This window comes from Bombina bombina, chromosome 3, assembly GCF_027579735.1.
Source record: "Bombina bombina isolate aBomBom1 chromosome 3, aBomBom1.pri, whole genome shotgun sequence".
NCBI lineage: Eukaryota > Metazoa > Chordata > Amphibia > Anura > Bombinatoridae > Bombina > Bombina bombina.
This window is the reverse complement of record NC_069501.1, coordinates 1,014,974,009-1,014,990,264: the sequence shown is the minus strand read 5'-3', so window position 1 is coordinate 1,014,990,264 and position 16,256 is coordinate 1,014,974,009. Positions and strand designations below refer to the sequence as shown.

Here is a 16,256-nt window from a genome sequence, read left to right as displayed (position 1 = left end):
CATACCGAATTGGCGCAACAAGACCAAAGGTCACTGCTTCTGCCCCAGGGTGTGAAGAAGAGTGTGGAAGATGTAGGTGACAACATCAACTTTGTAACAACGTTCAACCCCATATCCAAGATTCTAGCAGAGTCGGTGAAAAAGAACTGGGAAATTGTGAGCTCAGACAAGACGTTACCTTTTACACGTATGAAAGCCCCGCGGATGATATACAAAAGAGCACCCAATTTGAAGGATATTTTGGTCCACAATGACCCAACAAGGTGTTATGAAAAAGGGACGTGGTTGGATGCAAAAAGGAAACTGGGATGCTACAGATGTGGGGACTGCACTACGTGTAACAGTATGCTGACTGGGATGTATTTCCACCACCCACATACTGGAAGAAAGTATAAGATCCTACATAGGCTGTCTTGCCTTAGTACTCACGTGATCTACATATTGATGTGTCCATGTTCCCTGATGTATGTGGGGAAAACATCTACCACCTTTCGTGAGAGGATGGCCAATCATCGCCATGCGATTAGGCTAGCGATTGAGAAACGAGAGTCGGATCAACCAGTGGCTCTGCATTTTCTCCAGGCAGGACATACAGCTGCAAGTCTAAGGACAATACTTATAGATCATGTGCCCCCTGTACGGAGAGGGGGAGACAGAAATACCAAACTCCTCCAGGTGGAAACCTCTTGGATTTACCGGTTGGATACAGTGGCCCCGAAAGGACTGGATGTACAATTCGACTTTAATGTTTTCCTTTGAGGTGATGTCTAGGATTGTTTGATCTAGGTCATCTCTGGTTCAAAGGACTGGATTATCCATTTGTATATATTAGATGGGATAAGGATATTCCAAATCGAGGAAACTCCAGGATACAGTGTATTGTTGCGGCCCTATAAAAGTTTCTAATCTACTTCAATAGGGATGAATGTTACTATGATAAGTTTCCCCATTAAACAATAACTCCATTTTTATATTGCTATCTATAGAATAATTGTTATGCCAGCACGGAAGTTTGGGGGAATGTAGAATATAAATATGATGTGTAAATATATAACCCCCTTAGATGAACGTGACCAATATATAATAGATTTAGTATTAGGTCCATTGTGTAAACAGGATATATTAAGGGTCTCGCATAGTGTTATTTTAACACTTTTTATTAATAATAGATATATTTGTGTTTTTAGAGCACATGTTTTATCAGTTAGTCCGGTGCTTTCGGACTTGCTAACTCCCGATATGCGCATTGCCTAAGAGTACTGCGGGTGACGTGTGTGTATACGTCATCACGCAGGTGGAGTTATGGTAATTAGCAATGCGGCTGAGAATGAGTTGTGACGAGCGCAAGCGGCCTCCGTGGCACCGGAAGTGACGATAGCACATATGGGGATTTATAGGTAAGCGGTTGGGAATAGTTTTAGGAGCTTTTCTTGGGACAAAGAATTTTGGTAAACACCCATTGAAAAAGACACCAATGGGTGTCGAAACGTTTGGGAATGCTGTGATATACTTTCGTGAGTATTAAAAAAATCTATGCAAAAGACCGGAGAGTGAAGCGTCTGTTTCTTCCTTACTTGGGGTTGATCGTAACACTACATATCTTCTACGCAGCACCCCGGCAGATATCTTAAGGAACAGTGAGTGCACTAGAACAGTGTTCTCCACAGAAAATATTTCCAGCCATGTGGGGTCAGTGTAATATCAAATATTATATAATTTCCGATATGCAATAAATGTATTTAATGTTAAATTTATGGAATAAAAATTGAACATATTTAATATTAGCTAATTTTATCTTAAGAATGACCGGGTGGTCAGTAAAATCAGCCGGGTGCTGCACCAGCTAAGAAAGGTCCTGGGGAAAACACTGGGTAAATAAATAAAAAAATCTTCGGCACTTAGGGGAAAGTTTTTTTATGAAATTGCAGGTATCAAAAGGGTTACGTTTCAGGTTAGTTTGTTTTTTTCAAGCACCTTCATTTTTTAACGTCCAACTTTAAAACAAATAAATGTTCAGTACCACAGTGAAAGGAAATGAACCATCTATGTTTAGGCTCAACCAGGAATCACAACATCAGCATTGCCACCTTTCCCATATACTATATATAAACCAGTATATTTATTTTACTTATAACTCTACAAAATAGTCTGTAAAGGTCAGTACATAAAATAATTTTCCAGATACCAAAAACAGTCTAGTCTCAAAAGTTTTATATAAATTGTTTCATGCACTGATATATGAAATATATAAAACAATGTTAAGTCTTCTTCACAAATATTCACCAGTGTCTCTTTTCATTGAAAATGGTATATCTACCTACCTATTGAAAAGGTGATTTGTAACTTTTATTTTGGAATTTGCCTTGAAATCATCCGGTAGGAGCATCACAGGAATAGGGACTTGGTTAAGCTCATTGACCTAGTAGAAAGAAAATAAAGACAAGAGATTTGTTATAAATCCTGCTATTCGAAACCGGGAAATAATTATTTCACTCCAAAGTAGATTAAATGAGGCTGATGATGAAAATAAAATACTTAGGATGAAAAGTTTGTACATTAGGGAGTGTTCTGTGGCCACCAATCTCCACCCACCTATTGTGTGCATATTTTGGTATGTTAAGTTTCTCCAATAACAATCGAATTGTGAATACATTTTCCTACTTGCACACGCCGATTATTCCATGTGCACTGCTAAACTTTCATAAACAGCTAAATAGACAAGGAGCACGCTGTGGGCAGAGCTTGGTGCTAACAAACATATTTAATAGTTTAATGTACTTCTTACAAGCTTATAGATGTGAAAACATTTCAAGATGCCTGTCTGGTATGTAACACGTTACATACCAGACAAGTAATAAAGAATAAGTATTTGGTCTAGACTGTCTAGAAGCTGGCATCAGAAACTGAGGGCATTTGGAGGTAAAAATCGATTTTTAAAAAATTATGTTTTTAATCCTTTTTTTTCAGAGGACATTGTGGAATACTGTGAAAATATTTGATGCTGCAATTTATTTTTTTTTGTTTTGTTTTTTAAATTACTAATTTAACTGGCATGTATTCTACAAGTTTGGGACAAGTTTACAATCCATAATTTTAGCACTCCATAAGAGCATCACAGAGTGTCTAGAATATGCAGAAATACATATGTATGTATGTATGTATGTACTGGGTACTTGTAAAGCGCGGTAATCACCCGTAAGGGTCTCAAGGCGCTGCTCATTTTATCGACCTCGAAAGGATGAAAGGCTGAGTGGACCTCATCGGGGATTGAACCTGCAACCCTTGGGTTGCAACAGAGCTCAGCCACAGTGCCTTAACATGCTGAGCTGCCATTTTATTAGATGTGCAAGCAAATGAGTTCTAGCCCTAACCTTAATATTCCTTCAAACAAGACAGCAAGAAGAAGAAAGCTTTGTAAGACAAAGTATTCCCTTCTGGAGGAAGAAGAAAGAAAAGATGAGTTGGAAACGTGTCTTCAAGGACATTAAATTCAAACTTTAAATTCCCTATAAAAAGCCAGATTACAAGTGGAGCGGCATTTAAAGCCGTTGGGTAGCGCTTGTATTACGTTGAAAGTAAACTGTTTTTACGTGCTAACCCAATGCGTGTAAAAAGCATACGAGATAACCTATTCCCTCCAAAGAAGTCAATGGTGAAAAAAGAGTGAGGGGAAAAACCTAACCCTAATCACACGCAAACATGATTGAATATTCTCAAGTGCGCTAAACCGACATGAAAATATTAATATTTCACATTCCAATATTCTTCACATAGAAGAATATGTTATATTCATTCATAAATACATATTTCTACATATATCTGATGGTATTTTGGTAAAATTATTTATACACATATTTTATATATATATAAAAAAAACATAAGTACACACATAAACATATATATACATATTTAGACATGTATATGTATGTATGTATCCCTGTGTTAAAGCCCATGGTGGCCTTTTCTTTTCTAACACTTGAGACCTCATATCTTTCAGCCCTTATAACCTTTTACTACAATTTTTTTTATAAATAATTTTTATTTGATAATGTTATTATAAATAACTGTACTTTGTAATTTATTTTTGATGTGTTCTGTAACACTTTTTGTTTCAGGAAATTGTTTACCAGAGCTATGAGGACTCATCATGTTTGTGTGCAAACGATCGCGTTTACTTTCAACTTGAAATACAAGCGGTAAACTCTATGCATAACTGTTAATGCGCCACTTGGAATCTTGCACAAAATGTTTAATTATCCATTATATGCAGTGTTTAAAAAAATAAAAATAGTACCATATTTTCATTATATATTTTGCCCACAATTCCTGTAACTTAACTCTTACAACTTCCGATTTCCACTGTCAGAGTGCATGACCCAGAACCCTGACACTATAGGTCAACAGCATTCTACACAATGATTGCTTAATCAGTGCATGCGCACATTTATATTTATATATTGATGACTGAAGATGGACTATACACAACATTGGTGTCCACAGGTATGATACAAGGCATGGTATGGTAAATTTTAGTGGACGTTTTAGTTTTGGAAAATTTGTGAGAAAGACGAGTACACGGAATTGTGCCTGCAGATCAGGAGAGACCGTTGGCGAGTTCACAATCATTTCAGATAAAAATGAAAAAGGAGTTCTAATGATTTCTTTAGGCAATTTGTTACTATGGGTGAGTTGTGAGCACACCACATCGATCCAGTAACAAAAGCACAATCTAAGCAGTGGAAACACCATGGCTGGCTTTCCTCCCCCCACATCCAAGCAAGTGCTGACAAGTTTTTTGATGCAAAGGGAATTGTGAAGATTTTGATGATGAACGTCCTTCAACACTAATTTATGTAAAATATTGTAATTATGTAGATGTTTTTATTATAGTATTTGACTTGTTATAAAAATGCGATAGAGATGAGATAGAGATATAGATATAGATGTAACAAAAGATATCCAGGTACTCGAGCTGTATACCAAAATTTATTGTAAATCCAAGATAAAAACACTGTGCATCAGCAAATAAAACCTCTGCTTCAGACTGACACTAGTAGTGTAGACAGCTGGGCAAAGTTGCAGCAGACATGTTTCGTGCCTTCAGGAATTTTATCCTACTTCAGTTTCCATGTTTAATGTAAAAATCCAAAATATTTCTCTTGTACCCAGTTTTGCCTTTCTATCTCCAACTCTCTTCCACATAGGTGCATGATCTATTGCTTGAACCATTAGCAGATTGGAATTAGAGTTATGAAACTCCCGGAAATGTCTTGTTATGGGGGTGTCAGATTCAATATCTTCTATTGACCTGATATGGGCTAGGAATCCATCTTTCAAAGATCTTAGTTTTTCCTACGTACTGCTTAGAGCACCTCCTACAGGTCAGTAGATATATTACATGTGTTGTATTGCAGTTTGTACAAAAATTAATTTTATATGTTTTATGAGTATATGAGGAAACAAAGCAATCTCCTTCAGCAACATAGTTGCATGTTTTACAGATGTTTCTCCTATACTTAAAGAAGCCCTTTTTCTCAACCAACAACTATTTGATGTGCGTCCTGAACAGTCAGAAGGGGAAACATAGTTCCCTATTGTTTTGCCTTTTCTTGGTATGAAATCACATCCATCCTGTATTATCTTTTTCAATGCAGGATCAGCAGAGAGAATAGGGATACAAATATTTTATAATACCACATATCTCCCTGTATTCCAGGCTATATGTTATAAATTTTGGTTTTTGTTTGTTACACTTTTCATCTCTATATCCCTGCTTGTTATGATATTTTAATAGATCATCCCGAGATAGAGAGTCTACTTCTTTGCAGGCTTTTTCCAAAATATTGGGATTATAGCCCCTCTCTTTCAGGCAAATTGTAATTATATCTGCCTGTTTATTATATTTTTCAGTAGTGGTACAGTTGCGTTTAGCTCTTATGTATTGACCCTTTGGGATACCTTGAATAGTATGCCTTGGATGGCATGATTTGTATTCTAGTTATTCTAGTATGGTGTTACCTGATGTAGACTTTCTATATAAATCTGTTTCAATGCTTTCATTTACCTCATTACCTGTTATCACTACATCCAAGAAGCAGATAGTGTTTTTGTTTTGTTCTCCTATTAATTTAATACCACTGTTGTGGTTTAGATCATCACAAAACCTGACTGTTTCTTGTTCCTCACTATCAATAATGAAGATAAGGTCATCTATAAATCTTGCATAAAAGACTATCCTCTCTCGAAGGGGGTTCCCATCCGCAAAGACGTGGAACCGCTCCCACCATCCCATAAAGAGATTGGCGTAACAGGGGGCAAACTTGGCCCCCATAGCAGTTCCCCGTCTTTGGAGATAGAAACCCCCCTCGAACATAAAGAAATTGTGTGTGAGCAAATATTCAATGGACATCAGGATAAAATGTTTAGTTGTCACATCATAGCTGCTGTGGTTCTCAAGAAAGTATTATATAGATTGTAATCCTTTTTCATGACTAATAGCCATATACAATGAGGCCACATCCACCACTAGGAATCTACAGGTCGACTTTTATTTAATCTGTTGGAGTTTTACCAGTAGGGATGTGGTATCTTGTATAAAGCTAGGAAGTTCTTTGACCAATGGCTGCAAAAAACTGTCAATTAGGTCTGAGAGGGGCTCATTAACTGAATTTAGCCCTGCTATTATTGGCCGCCCAGGGGGATTTTGCATGTCTTTATGGATCTTAGGAAAATAGTGAAACACAGGTGTGACCAGGTTCTCAGGAACCAACATTTCCCAGATTGATATTATTATACCTGGCAGTCTTTAAAGAAATTTTGATAAATATAGTAAAGACTGCCAGGTATAATAATGTTATCAATCGGGCAATTGAGGAAATGTTGGTTCCTGAGCTAAACGCAACTGTACCACTACTGAAAAATATAATAAACAGGCAGATATAATTACAATTCGCCTGAAAGAGAGCGGCTATAATCCCAATATTTTGGAAAAATCCAGCAAAGCAGTAGACTCTCTATTTTAGAGATATAGAGATGAAAAGTGTAACAAACAAAAACCAAAATTTATAACATATAGCCTGGAATACAGGGAGATATGTGGTATTATAAAAGAATGTATCCCTATTCTCTATACTGATCCTGTATTGAAAAAGATAATACAGGATGGATGTGATTTCATACCAAGAAAAGGCAAAACAATAGGGAACTATGTTTCCCCTTCTGACTGTTCAGGACGCACATCAAATAGTTGTTGGTTGAGAAAAAGAAAGGGCTTCTTTAAGTATAGGAGAAACATCTGTAAAACATGCAACTATGTTGCTGAAGGAGATTGCTTTGTTTCCTCATATACTCATAAAACATATAAAATTAATTTTTGTACAAACTGCAATACTACACATGTAATATATCTATTGACCTGTAGGAGGTGCTCTAAGCAGTACGTAGGAAAAACTAAGATCTTTGAAAGATAGATTCCTATCCCATATCAGGTCAATAGAAGATATTGAATCTGACACAACCATAGCAAGACATTTCCGGGAGTTTCATAACTCTAATTCCAATCTGCTAATGGTTCAAGCATCAGATCATGCACCTATGTGGAAGAGAGGTGGAGATAGAGAGGCAAAGCTGGGTACAAGAGAAATATTTTGGATTTTTACGTTAAAAACCACAATTCCACATGGCTTGAATTTCAGGAGAGACATAGATTTATATGTTTAGCCCCTTATTGAAAAATATAGGTTTTTATTTATTCCAAATATGGAGGGTATCTATTAGGTAAATAAATGAGTAAATAAATTGATTATAAATATATGGAAACTGAAGTAGGATAAAATTCCTTAGGTTATCAATTGTCCATGTATATATCAACTTAACTTTAATTATACTGTACCCAGGTATGAATTCATATATGTGAATTATATTGATCTATATTTTCTAATTGTTCTGTAATATGATGTACTATAATGTGTATATATAAGAAATAGTGAAGACTAAACAAGTGTGTAAATATACCTTTAAGAATATACCTATTTAAGGAGAAAAGGCTGGGACACCTGTGAGCAGTGAACAAGTGCCTGAAGGCACGAAACTTGTCTGCTGCAACTTTGCCCAGCTGTCTACACTACTAGTGTCAGTCTGAAGCAGCGGTTTTATTTGCTGATGCAGTGTTTTTATCTTGGATTGAATAAATTTTGGAAGTTTTATACAGCTTGAGTACCTGGATATCTTTTGTTACATATTTACTCCTTTCAGCGTTTTTTGGATGTAAGGCAGAGCGCATTGCTAGACTTAGAGATATAGATAGATAGATAGATAGATAGATAGATAGATAGATAGATAGACACACACACATTATATATATATATATATATATATATATATATATATATATATATATATATATATATATATATATATATATATATATATATATATATATATATATATATATATATATATATATATTCAAATAGTTAAAATAAAGTCAGACTATGTAATATTGATTTACAGTGAATAATCACTGTGTTGAAACCAGCGATTCCCACTGTCCTGCATGTGTGTTATTTGTGGAGATAGTCAAGAAAGTGTTTCCTAGCAGGGCATATAATTACTTTTGGAATGCACAGCTGGAACTACAAGGTGTGTTCCACTGTATGTTTGATATCCACTGCTATGTGTGCACATGCTCTGAAACGCAAAAAGGAATTATGTATTCAACACTTCTGGATTATGCACTCTGATCAGCTGCATATTGGAGGAGTATTAGGTTGTCATAGCAAAGCTTTAGTTGCTTGACTTTAAATTGATATTCAACTATTATTTTAATACCCGGTTAAAACACACTGCAATCATATTTTGCGACAATACAGCTATACTTTCACACCCCTTTAATCCGTCTGGAAAACATAAACATTGACCATAGTAATGGCAGTTTAATCTGATAAACACACAAAATGCAATAGCAAAGCACTTTTTCAAATTTATAACAGAGACCAACCATGAAAAGTTACATTTCACAAAAGTGTCTGATGAAATATGCAGAAATTACTATATGTAAAAAGGTTGCATTTCCTAATAATTTTAAATGATTTAAAACTACAAACTTTTAGATTTGGGACAATGTAAAGTATATTCACAAACTGTAATTGCTGTATCACATCATCTCAGACTGCAGCAATAAAATAGAAAAAAACACAATGCATCATAAAATCAGCAAACTGTTTTATAACTAGCTGGCAATGTGGCATCTTAAAACCGGAAACTGCCAGTTATGCATCACTGACTTTCAGTTATTTGTTACCAGCACAAAAAAATGCAACATCCCTTCTGCTTGGTCACACTGAAAAAACGTCTGGAAAACAACGTGATTAATCCTGCTGAATTAACAGGAGACTTGGGATGTGGCAAAACAGCTGTGAATAGATTAAAAGGCAGATTATGTCTATCATTCCCGTAGCCAAGAACTCATTGCTAGAGATTTTACACATTTTATGAAATTAATCACAAGAGATAACAGATGCTTAGAAAGCAGTGGCAATGTTATAATCCAGGATAAAAAAATAAAAAAAAAAAATCGACTAACACTTAGATCCGCCATATTTACTTTTATTATGGGACGTAAAAAAAAAAATATTTTTTCCCCTCTTAAATGTTAATTGTACTAAAAAAGTTAATAAATCTCATCTCTCTCAATAGAGCTGTTAATTTCTAATGTATATTTCCAACCCTTCCACCTGCATCCAATATCAGTTGTGTATCAAATTACTGTACAGAAAAAAATAAAAGCAAGATCCTCAAATGTCCTAAATTAAAGGGACATTCCAGTCAAAATTTAAATGCACAGATTAAATTACATGTTTGAAAAGAAACATATTTGCAATATACATGCTTTGGCAAAAATGCTACAATTAAAAGTTATCACAGTTTTAGTGTTAAAGGGACAGTCAACACCGGACACAACTTAAAGGTACAGTCTACACCAGAATTTTTATTGTTTTAAAAGATAGATAATCCCTTTATTACCCATTCCCCAGTTTTGCATAACCAGCACAGTTATAATAATACACTTTTTACTTCTGTGATTATCTTGTATCTAATCCTCTGCAAACTGCCCCTTTATTTCAGTTCATTTGACAGACTTGCAGTTTAGCCAGTCAGTGCCTGCTCCCAGATAACTTCACGTGCACAGCGTTATCTATATGAAATACGTGAACTAACACCCTCTAGTGGTGAAAAACTGTTAAAATGCATTCTGAAAAGAGGTGGCCTTCAAGGTCTAAGAAATTAGCATATTAACCTCCTAGGTTAAGCTTTCAACTAAGAATACCAAGAGAACAAAGCAAAATTGGTGATAAAAGTAAATTGGAAAATTGTTTAAAATTACATGCTCTATCTGAATCATGAAAGTTTATTTTGGCCTAGACTGTCCCTTTAATCCCATACCTTAGATCCAAAAAAGAAGATGCATCTACACCGCATCCCATGTTCAATACCTCTAACGTTATATGTGTAATCATCCAAAGTACATACAGTTTTATCCTGTAGATATGGCCGACAAACTCCTCACCCTCCTCCTCAGTCTTCTTCTCTATTAAATTCCATGCTCGTTCACGGTGAAGCCGTTTCTTTGCTAATGCGCATTACAATGTATGTCTGCTCGCCAGCAGAAATAGAAAGTGCATCTGCAAATCACCGTGAACGCGTGTAAACAATCCAACCGAGTATTGGATTCTGATTGGCGGATGCGTTTAAAATGAGAAGTTCTAGGTAACGTTGTGGGGAGTTTGGCGGCCATATCTGCAGGAGAAAATCGTATGTGCTTTGGATGATTACACATATAACAGAGGTATTGAACATGGGATGCGGTGCAGACGCATCTTCTTTTTTGGATCTAAGGTATTGGATTAAGTTGTGTCCGGTGTTGACTTTCCCTTTAACATTTTTCTCTACACGCACATGTGAAGCATAGCTAGATATTCTCAGTGCACCAGCATTTTAAATACTGCAGCTGCTAAGCGAGTCATTACCGGATGGTACAAGCACCTAAGGTTCTCTGAGCAAAAGCAATGTTTAAAATGCTGGTGCACGGAGCTTAATTAAAGGGACACTGAACCCAATTTTTTTTCTTTTGTGATTCAGATAGAGCATGAACTTTTAAGCAACTTTCAAATTTACTCCTATAAAAAAAAATCTTCGTTCTCTTGCTATCTTTAAAAGCAGGAATGTAAATCCTAGCAGCCAGCCCATTTTAGGTTCAGCACCATGGATAGCGCTTGCTTATTGGAGGCTTACATTTACCCACCAATAAGCAAGCATAACCCAGGTTCTCAACCAAAAATGGGCTGGCTCCTATGTATCACATTCCTGCTTTTTAAATAAAGATAGCAAGAGAAAGAAGAAAAAATGATAATAGGAGTAAATTAGAAAGCTGCTTAAAAATGTTATGCTTTATCTGAATCATAAAAGAAAAAAAAATTGGGTTCAGTGTCCCTTTAAAGGGATATGAAACTCAAATGTTCAGATAGAGCATGCAATTTTAAGCAACTTTCTAATTTACTCCTATTGTCAATTCTTTGTTCTTTTGGTATCTGCATTTGAAAAAAGCAAGAATGTAAGCTGAATATAGCCACCAATCAGAAGCGCTACTCAAGGTGCTTAACCAAAAATGGGCTGGCTTCTAAGCATACATTCCTGTGCATATAGGAAGGGAAATTTTTCATTCTAATCAATCTGACTCTAAAAAGGGCAAATAAAAAAAAATAAGATATGGAAACCTCTTATAAACATTTATAAAAGATCTCATAACAAAATCACACTTAAAATATATACACACACACACACACACACACACACACATATATACAAACACACTGCTAGATCTTCCTTATAAAATGAAATCTCTTCTACTGATTTTAATCATTTTCACAGCCACTAGAGTCTAATCTGAGGAGCCATGGAAAACCATCCCATGATCAACGTCCTTAGGAGGAGGAAATATATAAAAATTATTGTACTGGATCTTATTTGAAGTCATGGTTCCTATCATTTTACTCTACATATATTTAAGGGGATTTTAAACAAACAAATGCTAGACCGAATTATGTATATAAAGCAAAGATTAGCCTAAAAATAACGAGCAAATTTATTTTTTAAAGCTGTTTAAATATTAAAAATAAGTAACCGTAAAATAATTTTATCTATAAAGCAATGGACACTACATATCTGTTGAGGCCAATCAGGTACAGTCATACATAAGTCGCTAGAGTATGCAACCAACAACTGTGTAGAATATAGCAAAGCTAATTCTGGAGTCTGCACTTCCATATATAACAGGAATTGAAAATCCAACAATTTTCAGAATTAAATTATGGAAAAAGGGGGCCAAAATAGAGTATATATTGCATAGATATTCTGCTGGATTGGGCACTGGTAGCTCAGTTGCCTCCTGAACCCCCCACTTCAACAATTTAAGCTTTTATTTTTTATTTCACCTGTCAGCTAGCTCTCAGTAGTGCATTTCTGCTCATTCAAGAATGAATACCAGGAGAATTAAGCAAATTTTATAATAGGAATTAAAGGGACATTAAACTGCTGTGCACAACTACAAAATAAGATATGTTCCGGCAGCTCTTTACAAATCAGTTTTTCTGTTTTAATATCTTAAAGGTGCCAGATACTGAAGCTCCGCCCCTTCATACTCGACAGCGCCATCTTGAAGCTCAGGTATTCTCACAGCCTGTGACAGAAGCTGTGCACACTCACAGATCAGTAATGTTGCACAATTATTTACAGCTGTATAATGTGCTTCAGGTTAGTGTGCATGAAAGAGCTTCAGTATCTGGCTATAGGAAAACTGGTTTGTTTTTGTAAGAGCTACAGGAACAGGATGAAATGCAATAAAAGTGAGTAGTTACTATTTTGTAGTTGTGCACAGCAGTTTAATGTCCCTTTAATTGAGAAGTTGTTTTTTAAGTTGTATGCTCTATCTGAATCACAAAACAAAAAATGGGTTTTGTGCCACTTTAAATAGTCTACTGGAGCTGTAATTCAAATATTGATATTTAAAAAAAGAAAATCTGAGTTCTGCATCTTTACCATACATAGCCACTGTACATTTTATGTGTACATTCCATACACAAGTTTGACAGATAAATGAATGAATAGTGCATACATACTAATTACAGCTGCCTAATCACCAAGAGATGGTAATGTGAGTAATGCACAGGGACAGTAGAAAACCCAGTGCTTCCTACTAAAGGAATAGATGAGTGTATATAAAGATAGAGAAATGTACAAACAAACGGTAGATCTAACTGGGTTTCCATTAGTATAGTGATCTTGTTTTGAGTGTAAAGATGGCTTTTTTTTTTTTTTTTGAGTGACAAAATAAAAAGGTAAAGAGCGCTATCTGTACACAATTTAATACACTCCAGTAGGTAATATGGACCACTGGGAGCACATTAAAGAGAAGAACATTTTTACAATACCCTGTCCCTTTAAACTAGGTAAAGTCATGTGAGGATGCTGCTCTCATGGTTGCCACTGAAGAAAACTAGTGAGAAAAAAATAAATAAATCAAAAAAACCTTGGGCTCAATTTATTAATCAAGGGCGGACAGGGACGTACATATTCGCCCCTTGTCCATCCGAGCACTCATCTGACGAGCAGCAATACGCCCCTGCCTGCACACAGCGAATTACGTGCGGGCATGAGCTATCAATCTCCTCGGTCGGACGAGACGGGGGGGGTATTTAAATTCTCTATCTAAGAGGTGGAGCAGAGCGTAGGGAAGCACCAGTCTGATGACCGCTGCTTGCTAATTCGCTACTGCAGGTTCTCTTGTGAGAACCTGCAGTCATAGGTAGGAGAAGGGCTGGATAAATAAAGTCCATAGTTATGGGTGATAAAAGACTGACAATATGCAAAACTGCATTTTACAGAGGTGGGTTATATGGTTCTGTAAAGTCAATTTCAGTGCAGCTATTGAACCTGAGAAAACTACAATAAGTTTTTGACTGTAGGCCAGAAAATACAGTAGATTCTGACTATTTCTATAGGCAATTTGTTACTATGGATGTGTCACGCATATACACCACATAGATCCTGAGACAAAACCACAATCAGGCAGTAGAATAAAAAATAAATATAAAGCACCATGCCTCCCCCCTCCCTCTTGTAAACTTCACATCCAAGTATGTGCTCCCAAGGTTACGGCATCCGTATTTTGGGACACTTCTCACTGCTGGAAGTCAAAAACAGGTGACAGCTTGACTGAAAAATTGCAGACTGCAATTGAACAGAAGAAACGCAGCAATTAGAGTCAGAAAGTGCTGTTTCACAGAGATAATGGTCCAGTGCACAAGTCCTTTGTTGCCATAGCTAGATTCAAACTATTAACCAGATCTTGCACCCCCCAGTGACTACTACATGTTCCCATGTTTGAAGGAACCTTTGCTTAGAATACGTTTTGCAAGCGAAAATAAAGTGGAGGCTGTTTATGACTCATGAATAGCTGTGCAGTCGAGAACAATTTTATTTTTTTGGAAGACATAAAAATAACAAAGGGGGATTATGTTAAGAATGTATGGGTCTAATGCTTTTCCTTTTATGACAGGATAAGAACGTATTGATCTAGGCTTGTATGTATATTTATAATTGTAACTAGTAATGCTTTAGTCATGTCAGATATACTTCTATCATCAAAATGTCTTTGTTCTATAGGCATCGTTTGTTGAAAAGCAGGGACATAAGCTCGGGAGCGTGCGCATGTCTGGAGTTCTATTTGGCAGCAGTTTTGCAAGAGTACTAGATGGATGCACTATACCTACCTAGATATTTCTTCAACAAAGCACACTATGGGAAGGAAGGAAATTGGAAACTAAGCTTTAAAAACATGTTTTTGGTTTTATTGAAAGCTGTTACTGTTACATAAGACTTGCATGTTTTTAACTCTCTTTAACAGTGATACAAGACTCTTTATACAGTGTCACATCAGTAGCATTGCACTTCAAAGAGTTTGTGTAATGTTTGAAATTGCTTATAATTAATCTAAATTAAAGTTTTGTTCCTGTCATTCCAGACACAGCAAATAAAACTTTTTTTTTGTTTTTTCAAAAACTTTTCCCATACAGCTTTGAGAAACCTTTTACAACAAAATTCTCCTAGAGAAGATTTTGATTATGTTTGGATATAGCAGTTGCATTTTAGGGTTTAATAAATATGGGAACCATAGCATCTTTTCCCCCCCTTTCTCGCCCTAGCATTCTTATAGATAGATATAAGAACAATGTGAATGAATACATAAATTAGTAAACCCTTGAACTGCCAGAGAAGAGTAGTGCAGCATATCTGAAAAATGCACTGAATCCATTGACAGTTTCAAATGATTACAAAAAAATGTAAACAAACCACATTTTTACTCAGTAGGGGGGGGGGGGGGTATTTAACCCCTACATTTTTAGGACCCTTTCACTGTATTCCAAGTTTATCAGCAACACTTTTGTGCTGCTTTGGCTGTGATTATTAAAAGTTAAGAACATAGCTAAGTACACTCTTCACTCCAGTGACAGGGATACCCAGGTGAGAATATTTACAGGAGTCGCAGCCCCCCTCTCCCACCCAGGGGCTGGCAGCAGGGGGCCTCACCGAGTGGTTGATTCCCCACATAAAGACGCTGATGACCGGATCGCTGCCCCGGAACACCTTGATCTTCTGCTGCACGAAGTGTTTCTTTTTTGTCTTAGTCTTCGCAGTAGTTGCGGGAAGTATTCCCACAGGTGCGGACACCGAAGGCTGTGAGGCAGTTGCCATATCTGGTATGTGTTGCAGGGTGTACTGACAGCGGCGAGTGCCCCTGATCCTCCTCCTCTTCCACGGCTGGCCTCCGCCACCCCTTGACCGCACCCCCCGCAGCTCACCTGAACGCCGGTTGCGCTTGCGCAGCAACACACTGCCGCCTCCAAGCTCATTCATTGGTCACTTATTTTTACGGCGCCACCCTATCAAGAACTGGTTTTGCCCAAAAGAAATATGTCTGCTGCTAGTTAAAGCAGGTAGTGTTCACGTGGTAAATCTACGTAATCGGAAAGCAAAACACACCTAGTAACGCAGGTTGTAGTATTTGTAGTGCAACACAGGCGCGGTTTTCCAGTCATGTAAAACTGAAACAGAAAATACGAAAGTAATTTTAACAAATTGTTTGGATAGATCTAACTTTGATATAAATTTTTCTTCAATTTAGCAGACTTCAAACTTTG

General features: G+C 36.5%; 1 protein-coding gene across 2 annotated transcripts in view; it reads right to left on the bottom strand.

Moving 5' to 3' along the window:
* PIP4K2C (phosphatidylinositol-5-phosphate 4-kinase type 2 gamma) overlaps positions 1-15,911 on the bottom strand; it is a 396,981-nt gene extending 381,070 nt beyond the window's left edge. For both annotated transcript variants that reach the window (XM_053708193.1, XM_053708194.1), the window contains exons 1-2: positions 15,646-15,911; positions 2,322-2,419 (exon numbers count right to left, since the gene is read on the bottom strand). In XM_053708193.1, coding sequence (XP_053564168.1) covers positions 2,322-2,419; positions 15,646-15,810 — 263 coding nt within the window. In that variant the 5' untranslated portion in view covers positions 15,811-15,911. The remainder of the gene's footprint in view (positions 1-2,321; positions 2,420-15,645) is intronic.
* Between the last annotated feature and the right edge of the window lie 345 nt (positions 15,912-16,256).